The sequence below is a fragment of the Euprymna scolopes genome, chromosome 13 (assembly GCF_053919585.1).
Source record: "Euprymna scolopes isolate OS-2025 chromosome 13, ASM5391958v1, whole genome shotgun sequence".
NCBI classification, from domain to species: Eukaryota; Metazoa; Mollusca; class Cephalopoda; order Sepiida; family Sepiolidae; genus Euprymna; species Euprymna scolopes.
Window position 1 is genome coordinate 27,471,358 of NC_136494.1, and position 14,295 is coordinate 27,485,652.

Genomic DNA, 14,295 nt, shown 5'->3' on the forward strand with positions numbered 1-14,295 from the left:
GTTGGAGTGTGTTTTCACCCGTAGCCAGAAAAAAATAGGATATTAAAAAAAATGAAGGTAATCACACTACTTCAGACTTCAACATTAGAGATTCGGACTTCAACATTAGAGATTCGGACTTCAACATTAGAGATTCTGTCATGTGGTCTGATGTAGTCCTGTGGTTTTATGTGGTCTTTTGATCTAATGTGATTTTGTGAGCTGATGAGGTTCTGTGGTATGATGTGGGCAGTGTTGATAGAAACAGTTGTGACGAAAGACCTGTCCTTGTACAGACTTTCCTGTCACAGTGACCAAATTTTACTTCTATAAAAAAAGATTGTATAGATTAATGCATGATAAATATGGACCTTTGTGCTTAGCCAGATTTCACTACACAATCAAAGGTGAGCTTGTAGAGGACAGAAGGCTAATATTAGTTCAATAATACTAGTTTAATTTCTTTTTAACATTGCAAAGTCGAACACAAATGAGATTGTTATAGAAAGAAACAAAAAAAAAAAACATTTTTATAAAACTTTATATTTACCTTTTTCCAAAAAAAAAAAAAAAAATATCACAATAGTTAAAGTCACAAACTTGTGGTTGACAATTTTGTTACAAAGTAATACAAATTATCCTTCCTTTATGAAAAGTACAAACAACTAAATATCATTAAGTATGCAGCAACTTCTTTCATGCATATATATATAGAGAGAGAGTAAGAGTGAAAGAGAGAAGAAGGGGAGAGAGATTATTATTTGGATGGTACATTTAAGATAAGATAAGAAAAGTGATAACCAGACCTAGTTACAAGGAATTCAGAATAATAGTAAATTCATCGTTTTTGTGTTTTAATGCATTTTTTTAAGATAAAAACCATCATGAGAACACTTCAAAGATTTCAACAAAAGTTTTATGTAATTTCCTAATATGCGGTCGGAAATTACTTACAATGATGATGGTGCTCAAGTGGTTAACATCACGGATTGACTGTTCCATGTTAAAATCCAGTTTTGTTCCACAAAAATGAATTTCACTTAGGATATTGGAAACTTTCATCCGGTTCCTCCCTATAAGCGCCAGATATTTTCTAGAAGAAATTCTAACCAGAAATATATCCACTAGAATCTTCGGATTCAAAAATATCGATAGAATCCTCAGATTCAAAAATATCGATAGAATCTTCGGATTCAAAAATATCGATAGAATCTTTGGATTCAAAAATATCGATAGAATCTTTGGATTCAAAAATATCGATAGAATCTTTGGATTCATACGATATGATGGAAAATATCAGGGAAACCAATGCCAACAATAAAATCTTTGGATTCAAAAATATCGATAGAATCTTCGGATTCAAAAATATCAATAGAATCTTTGGATTCATACGATATGATGGAAAATATTAGGGAGACCAATGCCAACAATAAAATCTTCGGATTCAAAAATATCGATAGAATCTTCGGATTCAAAAATATCGATAGAATCTTTGGATTCAAAAATATCAATAGAATCTTCAGATTCAAAAATATCGATAGAATCTTCGGATTCAAAAATATCAATAGAATCTTTGGATTCATACGATATGATGGAAAATATTAGGGAGACCAATGCCAACAATAAAATCTTCGGATTCAAAAATATCGATAGAATCTTCGGATTCAAAAATATCAATAGAATCTTTGGATTCAAAAATATCAATAGAATCTTCGGATTCAAAAATATCGATAGAACTTTGGATTCATATGATATGATGAAAAATATCAGGAAAACCAATGCCAACAATAGAATCTTCAGATTCAAAAATATTTATAGAATCCATAGATTCATATGATGATGATGATTTACTGTGAAATTGGTTTCAGCAGAATTAAATTGTTCCAAAATGACTTATTTTTTATGGAAGGCATGAAGGCACTTGATAAAAGGAGTTACTTATAATAATAAAAAGGAAGAGGAAAGTTTACTTCAAAGTAAATCAAACCTGACAGAAACACCACTACCAACGTTTAATCTCCTCGACTCCAAACAGGAAAACCAAAAACTAAACTCAAAGCTACTTGATGTAAAGAACTAAAAAAAAATTGTATTTGAAGGCCAAAAACTTTCCAGCAATAAGTGTTAGATGAAATAGATTCTGAATCAGAAAACAGCAGTTCTTCCCCCTTTGTCAGAAACATCGATCTTGGAATGTGAGGACTAAAGGACAAAATAAGAGAAGTGAGAGTTACACGACTGCAGAAAGTAAACCCGAGATCAACTTTCGATTCCTGTTTATTCATCCAGACGAAACTCAAACAAGACAAGTCAATATTTCTTTTAGTTTGATTTTTACACAGATATTATATTAAAAAATACACCCCCCCCGCACCTTAACCGAACTCCCCTCCCCAATATAAACAGAATGTTTATGAAATATTAAACGGTGCTTCTGCACGGTTAATGTTGGCGTGTTACTTATAAAAAAACAGTTAATTAAACTGCAGAAGCACCTGTTAAAAACTATGTAAATTCTATAATTGAATACCCCCTCTAAATAAAAAAAATTTTTAAAAATAATAAAAGTATGTTTTTTAAAGTAAACCGCTCGTGTAAACTTACAAACAGCATTATTCGCGTCCCAAATTATGAGATGAAAAATGAAAGAATCTCTTAGTAAAAGAGAGTTGTCTCCCTTAGAACAATGACAAATTGTAAAACAGTGCCAAAATATTTATGCATTTATTTATCTACTGGGCTAATATCTTTTCTTATATAATGAATATAGTAGTAAGATATGTTGCACGGATCTAAAAGATTAAAGTACCAACTGATCTTCCAATTAATAATAATATCTATATATATAAAAGCGAAAATGTATGTATGTATGTACGCTTTTCCTCGATGTCCACAAAAGGCTTCTTTCAGAGAAGCGCTTGCTCGGTTCACAACTACTCAAAACTTTTTATATCATCTATAAATTGTAATATCTCAGAGTTACCCACGGAGCTCGCCTGTCTATTTAATTTTATTGACTTTCAAACGTTAATTATTCGACATTTCCCCGCATCGGCACGCGTTACATTCGGTTTTCGGTATAAAAAAAAGCGAAACTCGACTCTAATCACAGGCCGATAGCCAGTTGTCCCAAGAGAGCTAAGTAACGTTTGTTCAATGTCGACTTCGTCATATCAGACTGTAGCTTTGATTTCGCTCCTCCTAATAAACAGGGAGCGGGATTTTAAAAACAAACAAACCGATTTATTCACCTCATTCAAAACTATCCCGCACAAAATGCTTACTGCTGAATACGTATCGCCGTCACGTCAATCAAAAACACGCACCTGTTTTTTTTTTAACACTTTACTATTTTCCAACTGCGCGTCGTGAAGGCTTCGTTTTTTTTCACGGGCACCTGTTTTTTTTCACATACCCCGAAAAACACCCGGGCAACGCCGGGTACCCCTTGCTAGTCTATAAATATAAAAGCAAAAATGTATGTATGTATGTATGTGTGTTCGCTTTTTCTGTATGTCAACAAAAGGCTTTTTTCAGAGAAGCGGTCGCTCGCTTCACAACTTTTTAAAACTTTTTATATCACATATAAATCGTAATATTTCACAGTTAACAACGAAGCTCGCTTGTCTATTTAATTTGCTCGATTTCGGGAAGATAAATATTCAATATTTGTCGCTCGCCGCATGTGGGTTAGTCTTTTTCCTATAACATCTTGGGGGGAAAAAAAGCGTTCAGCAGTAAATGAATACTATCCTGCAATCAAACTTGACCTCATTAACTCATTAAAATGGGCACCAGCTAAATCCAAGTAATTAAATAAATTCAAACGGGTTTCCGTTAGCATCTCGCGGTGGGGCAATGTAAGGGGCAATGTAAATCATGTTATCTGGATTGTTTAGAGCAGAGGGTCCATGGAATATTTCTGGAGGTCCACAGGCAAAACATAACAGAATAGGGGTCCACAACGATATTTTGGTAGTCCGTGAAGAAAACCAACTCAGAATAGTTTTTATTATTAAAAATTTAATTTATGCTGTCTGATCTTCATCAGCTTGACCATGGAAGAAACATTGTAATATTGTAATACAAGATATTGGTAAAGAATTATTATCACTCTAATTTAGATTATTATTATTATTACTTATTATCATTATTATCATAATTATTATAGTTGTTGTAGAATACCTTATTTGAATTAAATTAGTTTTTATTGAAAAATAAAGTTTAATTATATAATATTTCTTGGATTATGAAAAGCTCAAAACTTATATTAGTGAAAAATAGAAGATTGTTTTATGACCAATAGTTATGAAGGGGTCCACCAAGATAAAAAGAAGAGAAAAGGGGTCCATGAGTAAAAAAAGGTTGAGAACCACTAGTTTAGAGTGAGAACAGGCTTCTTACAGGGGTTGAAAATCATGCATGCCTGAAGTAGGATGGTGTGCCTTAGGTTGGTCAGAGTCGTGTAGATGAGATATGATGCTGGAATTGGGTAGCCAGATGTTAACAGATGCTGGAACTGGTGGCTGGATGTAAGTGAGCACTGGAACAAACAGTTGGACATCAGTGGCCACTGGATCACACAGCTGGATGTCAGTGGCCACTGGATCACACAGCTGGACGTCAGTGGCCACTGGATCACACAGCTGGATGTCAGTGGCCACTGGATCACACAGTTGGACATCAGTGGCCACTGGATCACACAGTTGGACATCAGTGGCCACTGGATCACACAGCTGGATGTCAGTGGCCACTGGATCACACAGTTGGACATCAGTGGCTACTGGATCACACAGTTGGATGTCAGTGGCCACTGGATCACACAGTTGGACATCAGTGGCCACTGGATCAGACAGACAGTGGAGCTGAAAATGCTGGTGCTGCAGGGAGGTGCAGAAGTGAGCTGGGGATTGTATTGTAGTATAGAGAGAGAGAGAAAATGAGAAAAAGTCAATTCAGGCCATGGAGATAGAAAACATGTAAGGTGTAAGTACAGTCTGTTAGCTCTTGTCCCACGTAGTAGCAAGTGGCATGAGGCACGCGCCTCCGGAAAAGGGAGGCGGCTGATTCATCGAACCTCTCAGCTCGAGAGCTGGTCCGAAAAAGGAAGATGCTGCTAATTGCTCTTGCTTTCATAATTGTTTCCGGTGGTCTTTTGCGCATGTGTGGATTTCCTTTGAAAGGGGAAGTAACTTTGTCCTTGTGTGTGTACGTGTGCGCGTATGTGAGTACATGTGTGTACGTTAGCGTGTGTGTATACACGTGAATGTGAGTGTATGTGCGCGAACGTTAATATATCTACTTGTGTGTACATATGCGCGTATGTTTGTGTGTGCGTATGTATATGACAAGATTGAGATATGAACGCATGTTTTTGTGTGAGACTAGGAAAGGCTCCCACAGGATACTGGAGTTGCGGGAAGCTGCCAGAGTGATCTGGAGTTGTCAGGAGTCACTGGAAGCTGCAGAAGAACTGGAGGCTGCAGGAGTTGCTGAAGTCGCTGGAAGTAGAGGATGAGTCCTAGAAGGCAGACAGTAGCAGAGAGTGAAGTGTGTGTCGCATTCAGATAGCTTGTGAGTTGTTCTTAAAAGTCAGTTGGAATCACATTAATAATTTGGTAGTTAGCCTGAAAAAGGCTATTTGTACTACTACTACTGAGTCCCTGGGCTGCTGGGCTCAACGATTTGACAAAGAGCCCATCAAAGTCGGGATTTTAGAGCATCCTCGCGATCTAGCCGTTCTGAATTTATTTATCATAAACTTCTGAAATTGTTACAAAATTTTTACAAATATTTCTTTCTAAAAATTTTTATAATCAATGTGGAAGATTTAACAGTGTGACATGAAGACAACAGAAGTATAGGGGGAAAGTGGTGTCAGAGGTCGTCCACCTTGTCTATTCCCTAAACTAGTTGCATTTACCACAATACCACATTCACTGTATGGACTTACACAATTTAAAATATCCCCAAATGCACTGAAGAAGTCACTTGTTTTATGAAAAAGCATTCATGTTACAGAGATAGGGTCGTTAAACAAAGAAATGACTATAATTAATTTTAGGCTGGATTTCTTACAGTCAAATATGTCTTGGGTGTTTCTGGACTGCATATATCTTAATCTTGGTTCGAAATTAAAGTCTGTTGTTTTTTAGTTGCGAAAAATTTATTTTTTTCTGTTTTTTTTTCTTTGTTGTTGAAAAAAAGTCATTGCTATTTTTAGCATGTGTTGTCATGTGTTCAGGGATGTTGCTGACCAGCGTGTTAGTTTACAAAATAATGGGAGCGGTGACCTCACACACCGTGACAAATAGAGTTATCCTCCTCAGATCAATGACAAGTTATAGAAAGCGCTCGATGATCTTTCGTCTTTGCGGTACCAGGACTACAGCTAAAACACAAACTTAATATAGGTTGATAGAAATTATATTTTAATGCGTTTGGTAAAAATCATTATCCACTTCGCTTGCATTCTTCTCTGTTAAGAATACTATATGATTGCTAACAATATTCGCAACAAGAATGGATGAAAATCACATTAGAAATTGCAGAAAGCAAACAAGTCAATCGATAAGGGGGAAAAATATGAACAATACATAAATAAATTAAATAAGGAGATATTTCCAATTCATTTTTCATTTTTTTTCAAGAGTTATTTCCCTTATCGATTATATTTTTGCTTTTTTTGGTGAAGTTTTTTTGCCTGCGTTTCGGGTATGCAATTTGAACTTCCCATAACTTACTGTATTTAACGTTGAATGTTATATATATATTTTTTTTTCACTTTTTTTTTTTAAGTAAAATAAAAATGTAAAAGATTGGGTACTTATGCTATTTTTTTTTTTTTTAGATATGATTTTCAAGTTAAATTCAATATTTATGGTATTTTTTGTTTATTAAATTGTTAGGTGAAAGTACAGAATAGTCTTTCCCTTCTCCATGTTAAGAATGGTTTTCTAAATAATTAATATCATTATTTCAGAAGTAATTAAAGTTCTTTGGTAGCATTGAACGCTGCCGAAACTCATCTTGACTATGGCGAGTGGAGGGTAGGGCGTTACTATACTTTTTTTTATCATCGGTCAATGAATGAGTTTTGCCCGGTCCCTGTGGAGGCTGGGCATGAATCTCAAAGACCATATGGGGGGGGGGCGACCCCACATATAAGACCATTGCTCTTGTAGCAGTCAGTTATTGGTCAATGTAGGGGAAACCCTTCATACCAATTGTCACCATCCAGTTCCCTCTCGGGGGAGCTGATCCCCCTCCCCTTCACTCTTCACATTAAAAAACGGCCTTGTGCCTAATTTGCTAAGTGGGGAAGCAAATAAATAACCGGTCAATGAATGAGAAATCCGGGTTTGTATTACTATACATATAGATTTGAAAAAGTAGTAAAAAACCAAATACATAACAAATAAATGTTACCAAAGGCAAGATAAGTTACTTTTCTACTCAACTGGATAATTTTTTTGTGTTTTTATTTAATGTAGCATGTTTATTCAGCTCGAAAAACATGCAGTGTTTACCGATGTATTGGAAAATTTAAAATGGCGCCCGACTCTCTCTTGAACGCGATAAGTTTGGGAAAATGAGTTTAAAATAAAAAAAACTATACAAAATACTGTTAGAAACTCACTCAATATTTTACAGTGACATGGGCTGACATATATTCGATGGGTTTCTAACAGTATTTTATATTGTTTCTTATTTTTAACTCATTTCCCCAGACTTACCGTGTTCAAGTGAGAGTCGGGCGCGATTTGAAATTTTCCAATACATCGATAATTACTGTTTGTTTTTCGAGCTGAATAAACATGTTACATTAAATAAAAACACTAAAAAATATCCAGTTTAGTTTAAAAGTAACTTATCTTGCCTTTGGTAACATTTATTTGTTATATATTTATTTTTTGACAACTTTTTCGAATCTATGTGAACAGAAATCCTTCTAGACTGAGGTAATTTTTATTTTTGTTCTAATCCAGTGTGTCCCATTCTGAGACGCTGTATTTTACCTACACTTTAAACACTGATGTTGTGTCTAACTTGCGCGAGCCTTTTCTAGGCTCACACAAAAACACGAGTTCACATCTCAAGCTATATTACTTGTCATCTACATACACACACACACAAACATACGCACACATGTACACACAAGTAGATATATTAACGTTCGCGTACATACACTCACATTCACGTGTATACACGTGCGCACGCGTAAGCACACACGGACAACGTCACTTCCCCTTTCAAAGGAAATGCACACATGCGCAAAAGACACACCGGAAATACCTATAAAAGGAAGAGATAAGCTGTTTCCAGCCCTTTTCAGACAGCGTGCCGTTTCGGCATCCACGCGCCTACCTCACACCACTTGCTACTATGTGGGACAAAAAGCTATCAGACCGTACGTACATTTTATACGCTTTCTATCTCCGTCTCCCCTTCGGCTTCGGTCCATCAAAACAGACATGTGCGCGACACTCTACTCAGCTTAACCCTCTCTTTCTACAGGCCGGCTTGCCACTTCGCGTTTCTCTATTGCATTCCCCTTTCCTTCCACGCGCATAGTCGTCAATGGCCGAATGAACACGTGTACACCCAAGACTTTCATTTCTCAACCGAAAATAAACGACGTGTTTATTTTATTCCAGCATTTGAGTTCTTTGTTTCCTTCATTCAATTCGTTTCATTATATTTTCTTGTAGCGAGTCAGTGTATATATATCCTAGTCTTCTACAAACTCTGCCCTTGTGGGGAGACGAGTAAAGAAAGTTTTATGCTGATTATAATCATTCATACAGACAACAGTAATAATTAATTAAAAAAAGAAAATCAATATAACAGGCTAATGGGCACTTCTGCATGACGGTGACATATTAGCAACAGAGATGAGTTACCAACCCCTGTTCTTTGAAAGAAAAATAACACCTAGTGGCCATATAATGTGGACCTCTAATATAAACAAGTGTTTACAATAACGCAAAAATAAATAACGAAATAAATAACACAAAAATATATGAAAGTCGAAACATTTATTGAATAAAAAAATGTATCAAAATATAATTTTAATGTGTTAATATAATTTTTTTTTCAATGAGTGATTTAATGTATCGAAATATAATTTTAGTTTGTCAATGTAGCAAAATAGAATTTTAAAAAACATTTTTAGTGGTTTAAGAATATTTTTTTCACAGTAAGACTGTAAAAACATATATCAAAATTTAAAAATATGAAACATTTATAGAGGTCTAAAAATAATTTGTTTGTTTTTTGTTTTGTTTTTTTTTCACAGTAAGATTGCATAAAATATATCAAAATATTTGCTTGTTTTTTTTTAAACAAAAATAGTTTGTTTGTTTTTTCACAGTAAGATTGTATAAAAATATAATTTTTGCTTGTCAATGTAACAAAATAGAATTTTAGAAACATGAAACATTTATAGAGATTTAAGAATTTGGTGCAAGTGCACTTACTGATTCGCGCTATTTTTTAAATCGTATTTCCAAGTTTAATTAAAGTTTTATGATATGTTTTTTTATTCAGTTGTAAGGTTAAAGTGTAGAATAGTTACAAAACACCCTCTCCTCCCCTCCCCATGTAAAGAACGGCTTTTTAAATAATAACGTTATTATTTCAGCACGGATCAATAAGTGCACTAGTACCAAGAATTTTTTTTTTCTTTTTTTTTTGTACAGAAAGATTGTATAAAAATCGTCGACCTTATGCGCGCGCTTGCGCGTACAAAATGGTCACCCGTCATAACATAGAATTGCATGGTTTAATATTTGGAAAACTATTTGTTTTTCGTCTACTTTTAATTTTTCGCCAATACTACACTGTGACAAGGCAGTTTGGCACGCGAGTGCACATTTAACAGCCTTCGTTTATGCTCGCGCGTAGTGTAAATGAAGGTTTGGGCTGTGAAATGGAAAATAGTCCCAGAGTTACAAACGGTAAATTTGCGACGGAGACGGTTACTATATTCTTTTAAAGCACACCGAAAACTACAAAAAACATTTTTTTCTATGCGAATGTGAAACGAGCCTTAAAGTAAAATAATACCGATTTTTTTTTTTTTTAATTTCCTCGTGTCTTTATTAAACGATGAAAACAGAAAAAGAAATTGAAAAAAACTTTTAGCCAATAAACACTCCAACAATGCCCCCTCTCTCAGGTGGCCAGAAATGGGTGCTCATTTTAAGTTAAATTTACATGGAAAAGTGATCACTCACTTTTCGAAAACGTGATTTCTTCATATCATGAAAACTATTTTTTGCGGCGGAAACGGTTTGCAGATTCGTTTTTAGCACACCGTAATCTACAAAAAAAAAAAAAGTATTCTGTTATAGACGGGCCTTAATGTAAAATTTTACCCAAATTTATTTATTTATACTAAAAGTAAAACGGGTCAATCCTTTTACTTGATTTTGGTGATTCTACAGAACTTGAACCGAACCGGAATGACTTAGAGCTACTTTAGAGTTATGTTAGGGTTTGAAAACAGTTCGGTTCAAATTCTGTAGAAGCACCTTCGTAGTAATTTATTTAATGTTTTTACGTTGTTTGTTCTTGTTACATAACATGTTAGGTTAGTGCAAAAATAATGACGCTTTTTAACATAACGTCAAAAAACGACATTATTTTTGCACCAAATGACCTTTTTCTTATCTTCACTATTAAGTAAGAATTTAACTTACCTTTGTTTTCTTAATAAGAATCGAAATAACGTCGAAATATAACACGTGGGCTTCATTTCTGTAAGCGTAAACTTATTTGAAAATTTGGAATGTTTTGTTTACGCTCATCGATTTAAGGACATGTTTGCCATATGTAAGGGAGATAATTCATAATGTGATAAACATTATAAATTATCTCCCTTGTACAGTTTTTTTTTTTTTTTTTTTTTTTTTTACTTGTTGTGGTTTTAATACACTGCAAATTCCATCATTCACACATGCAAAACAAACAAAAAAAAATGAATAAAAAGTCTAAATTAGAAAAAATGAAATAAATTGACTTTTAAGGGTTCCGTAAACGATAAATCGACTTTTAATAGACCTGTAACGCACAGATTTTTTAAAATTTATTTTTACTTTATTTTTGGTATTGCCACCCGGATTTAGGGTTAGTTGTAAGATTAAGGAAGTTGAGCTATGTTGATTACTTGGGTTTCTCAAGATGCCATTGCTGTCATTGTTTTTGTCGTTGTTGTTGTTGTTGTTGTTAATAATAATAATAATAATAATAATAATACCACCACCACCACCACCACCACCAACAACAACAAAACACGCCCTTTGCTAACCCTAAATCTACGTGCCAATACGAAAAAATATTCCACTGTGCTTCTACAACATTTAAACCAAACAGAATTAATTTTGGCCGAATTCAACCTTAAACTTGTTAGGGTCATTAAAAAAAAAAAGCTATAGATCTATAAAAGTGAAATTGTGTGTGTGTGTGTGTGTGTGTGTGTGTGTGTACATTTCCCTACCAAACTACTTTGTCAATTTTCAGTCTACAGACTCGAAATTTGACCTTTGTAACCTCTACCAAACTCTTCCGATAATTTTGGGTCTAAACACTTGAAATTTTAGATGTAGGTTACTTGGACATGGATCAAACTTTTTAATTTGATTTGAGTCAAAAAAAAAATGTTAAAGGGTCAAAATTGGGGTCAAAGTTTTTTAAAAATTTGACCTCTGCGGCCTCTAGTAAATTACTCAGCCAATTTTTGGTCTAAACATTTGAAATTTTACATAAAGTGTATTTAGACATAGGGCAAGCTTTTTAATCGGTTTTTGGCCGAAAAATTGGCTGCCAAGGGGTCAAAGTTCGAAAGATTTGACCTTTGTGGTCTCTAGCAAACTATTCAGCTAATTTTGGATCTAAATATTTGAAATGTTAGATGTAGGTTACTTGGACACAAGTCAAACATTTAATATATATATATACATATGCACATAAAATTATGAATAGTACATAGGGCCCTAGCAAAGCCGGGCTAAGCTGCTAGTAAATAATAAATAAATAAAATAAAATAAATTTGGTTTAAATTTTGTAGAAATACTTGTTTGTGTATGCGTGTGAGGATGCCATTTTGTTCTGGACCATTCAATTTTTAGCGTCCCTTTAAGTTCAATTTAAGGATTTAGCTAGAAAAAAAAAAAAATAATGAAAACCGATTAAATTTTACCCCTTTGCCTCCACGCTGTTAATGAAAAATAAAAATGAATTTTTTTTTTTCAAGTGAAATACCCAGTTGTTTTTGGTTTTTGTCTTTTTTTTTATTATTATTATTAATTTAGAATGGAAGTCCACTTTATTATTATTATATATATATATATATATATATATATATATACTAGCCTGGCTGCCCGGCGTTGCCCAGGTGTTTGTAGGTGTGTGTTGAGAAAAAAAAAGTGTTAGTTGGCAGGCAGGCTCGAACCTGTAACTCAAAGGAGGAAAAGAAAGTGAAAAAAAAAAAAAATCGTGTCATGTTAGCTGTTGCGCCCATCATCAAACCGGAAATGACGTAGGTTAAAATTAAGGCTAGACAATCAAAAAGAGACGATGACGTTTGAAAATATCGGCGAAAAAAACGACCCCTCCCTGTAGAAAAGTGCTCAGTTAAAGGTGAAGGAATTAATGATTTTGACCAATTTTTCGATATTTGTCATCCAAAGGGTCGAGCTTACAAATGTTATCAATTTCGTGAAAATCTGTCGCCTCTGTCGGAAGTTTTAGGCAGATATACAAATATGCACACTAACAGACAGGTGAGATTTATATGTATACACCAGCGAGGGGTACCCGGCGTTGCCCGGGTGTTTGGAGGTGTGTGTGGAAACTCCGGGGGTGGGGGGGGGGTTAAAAAAAAAAAGTAAGTATGAGGATCGAACTCGAACCTTTGAGGCAAAGTTGTAAATTAAAGTGTGAACAAAAAAAACAGGCGACGTTAACGATTGCCCCACCGCGAGATGCTAACGGAAACACGTTTGAATTTATTTAATTACTTGGATTTGGCAGGTGCCCGTTTTAATGAGTTAATGAGGTCAAGTTTGACTGCGGGATTTTTATTTTCCCAAGATGTTATAGGAAAAAGACTAACCCACATGCGGCGAGCGACAAATGTTGAATATTTATCTTCCCGAAATCGAGCAAATTAAATAGACTGGCGAGCTTCATTGTTAACTGTGAGATATTACGATTTATATTTGATATAAAAAGTTTTAAAAAGTTGTCAAGCGAGCGACCGCTTCTCTGAAAAAAGCCTTTTGTAGACACACAGAAAAAGCGAACACACATACATACATACATTTTCGCTTTTATATTTATAGATGAGTCTTCCTTCTTCTCTCCCTTCCCCTTGCTCTCTCCCTACCCCCTTACTCTCTCTCTCTCTCTCTCTCTCTCTCTCTCTCTCTCTCTCTCTATCCCCCTTACATACATTTTCGCTTTTATATTTATAGATGAAGGTAATGTAAAATAAGCACGCAGTTTTGTTTTTTACCTTATAGCATAGAACAAAACAAGTAACCATGGCTGTAGATGTGGCTCTTGACACCAATGGAGCCATATTCAAGGATGATGTTGGATCCAATCAACAAAGGATACCCACCACATAAATTTAGCAGAGCTGGATGTCATACTAAAAGAATTAAACCTCACTTAAAAAATAAAAAGCCAATATGTTACACCTAAAAACAGACTCCCTCTGTGTATACCACTGGATGACGAATGCCCTCATGGGAAAGTCTCAGTTGAGCATAAAGGCTGCAAACAAAATGCTCAGAATGTTTTATAATGGTCTATATAATGAGTGTATGTATATGTGTTGTCTATAATGAGTCTCTTTATTTTGTTAATGTGTCGTCTGTTTAATGTGTGTGACATCTTCCAATATGTTATCATCTGGTGTATAATTGTTTCTCTTGTTGATGTATGTGTACCTATTTACAATGCCTCCCCACAGGACAGAGTTAGACACCAGGGTCGATTTTTAACGTGGAGAAAAGGTACAAAAATAAGAGATTGTCTCAGTCGTGAAGGACTGCTCCTTCACCGAAAGAGAACAAGAAATGGAAGTGCAGCATCTGAAGAACAGATACTACACTTTGATCTTGACCAAAATGTGTAGGGGAATGTGGGCAAAGAGCAATGGTTGCTAGACACTGGAGAGTTACTTCCCTTGGAAGAGAGAGAGTGAGTGTGTGTGTGTGTGTGTGTGTGTGTGTCAGACTTGACAAGGGAAGGTACTTTTTACCCATCATGGGAACTATACCCACTGTAGAGAGTCAATAGAACTCT

At 34.9% G+C, this 14,295-nt stretch overlaps 1 protein-coding gene across 2 annotated transcripts in view; it reads right to left on the reverse strand.

Annotated features, from left to right (window-relative positions):
* The window catches only part of LOC145291955 (oxidoreductase NAD-binding domain-containing protein 1-like), a 169,602-nt gene that overhangs the window by 51,824 nt on the left and 103,483 nt on the right, over positions 1-14,295 (reverse strand). Inside the window, exon 1 of one of the 2 annotated variants that reach the window (XM_080137884.1) lies at positions 10,683-10,870. The exons of the other annotated variant lie outside the window; for it this stretch is intronic. Within the exon in view, the coding sequence (XP_079994010.1) occupies positions 10,683-10,738 (56 nt within the window). The 5' untranslated portion in view covers positions 10,739-10,870. Of the gene's footprint in view, positions 1-10,682; positions 10,871-14,295 lie in introns of those variants that run through there. 2 annotated transcript variants of the gene reach the window in all.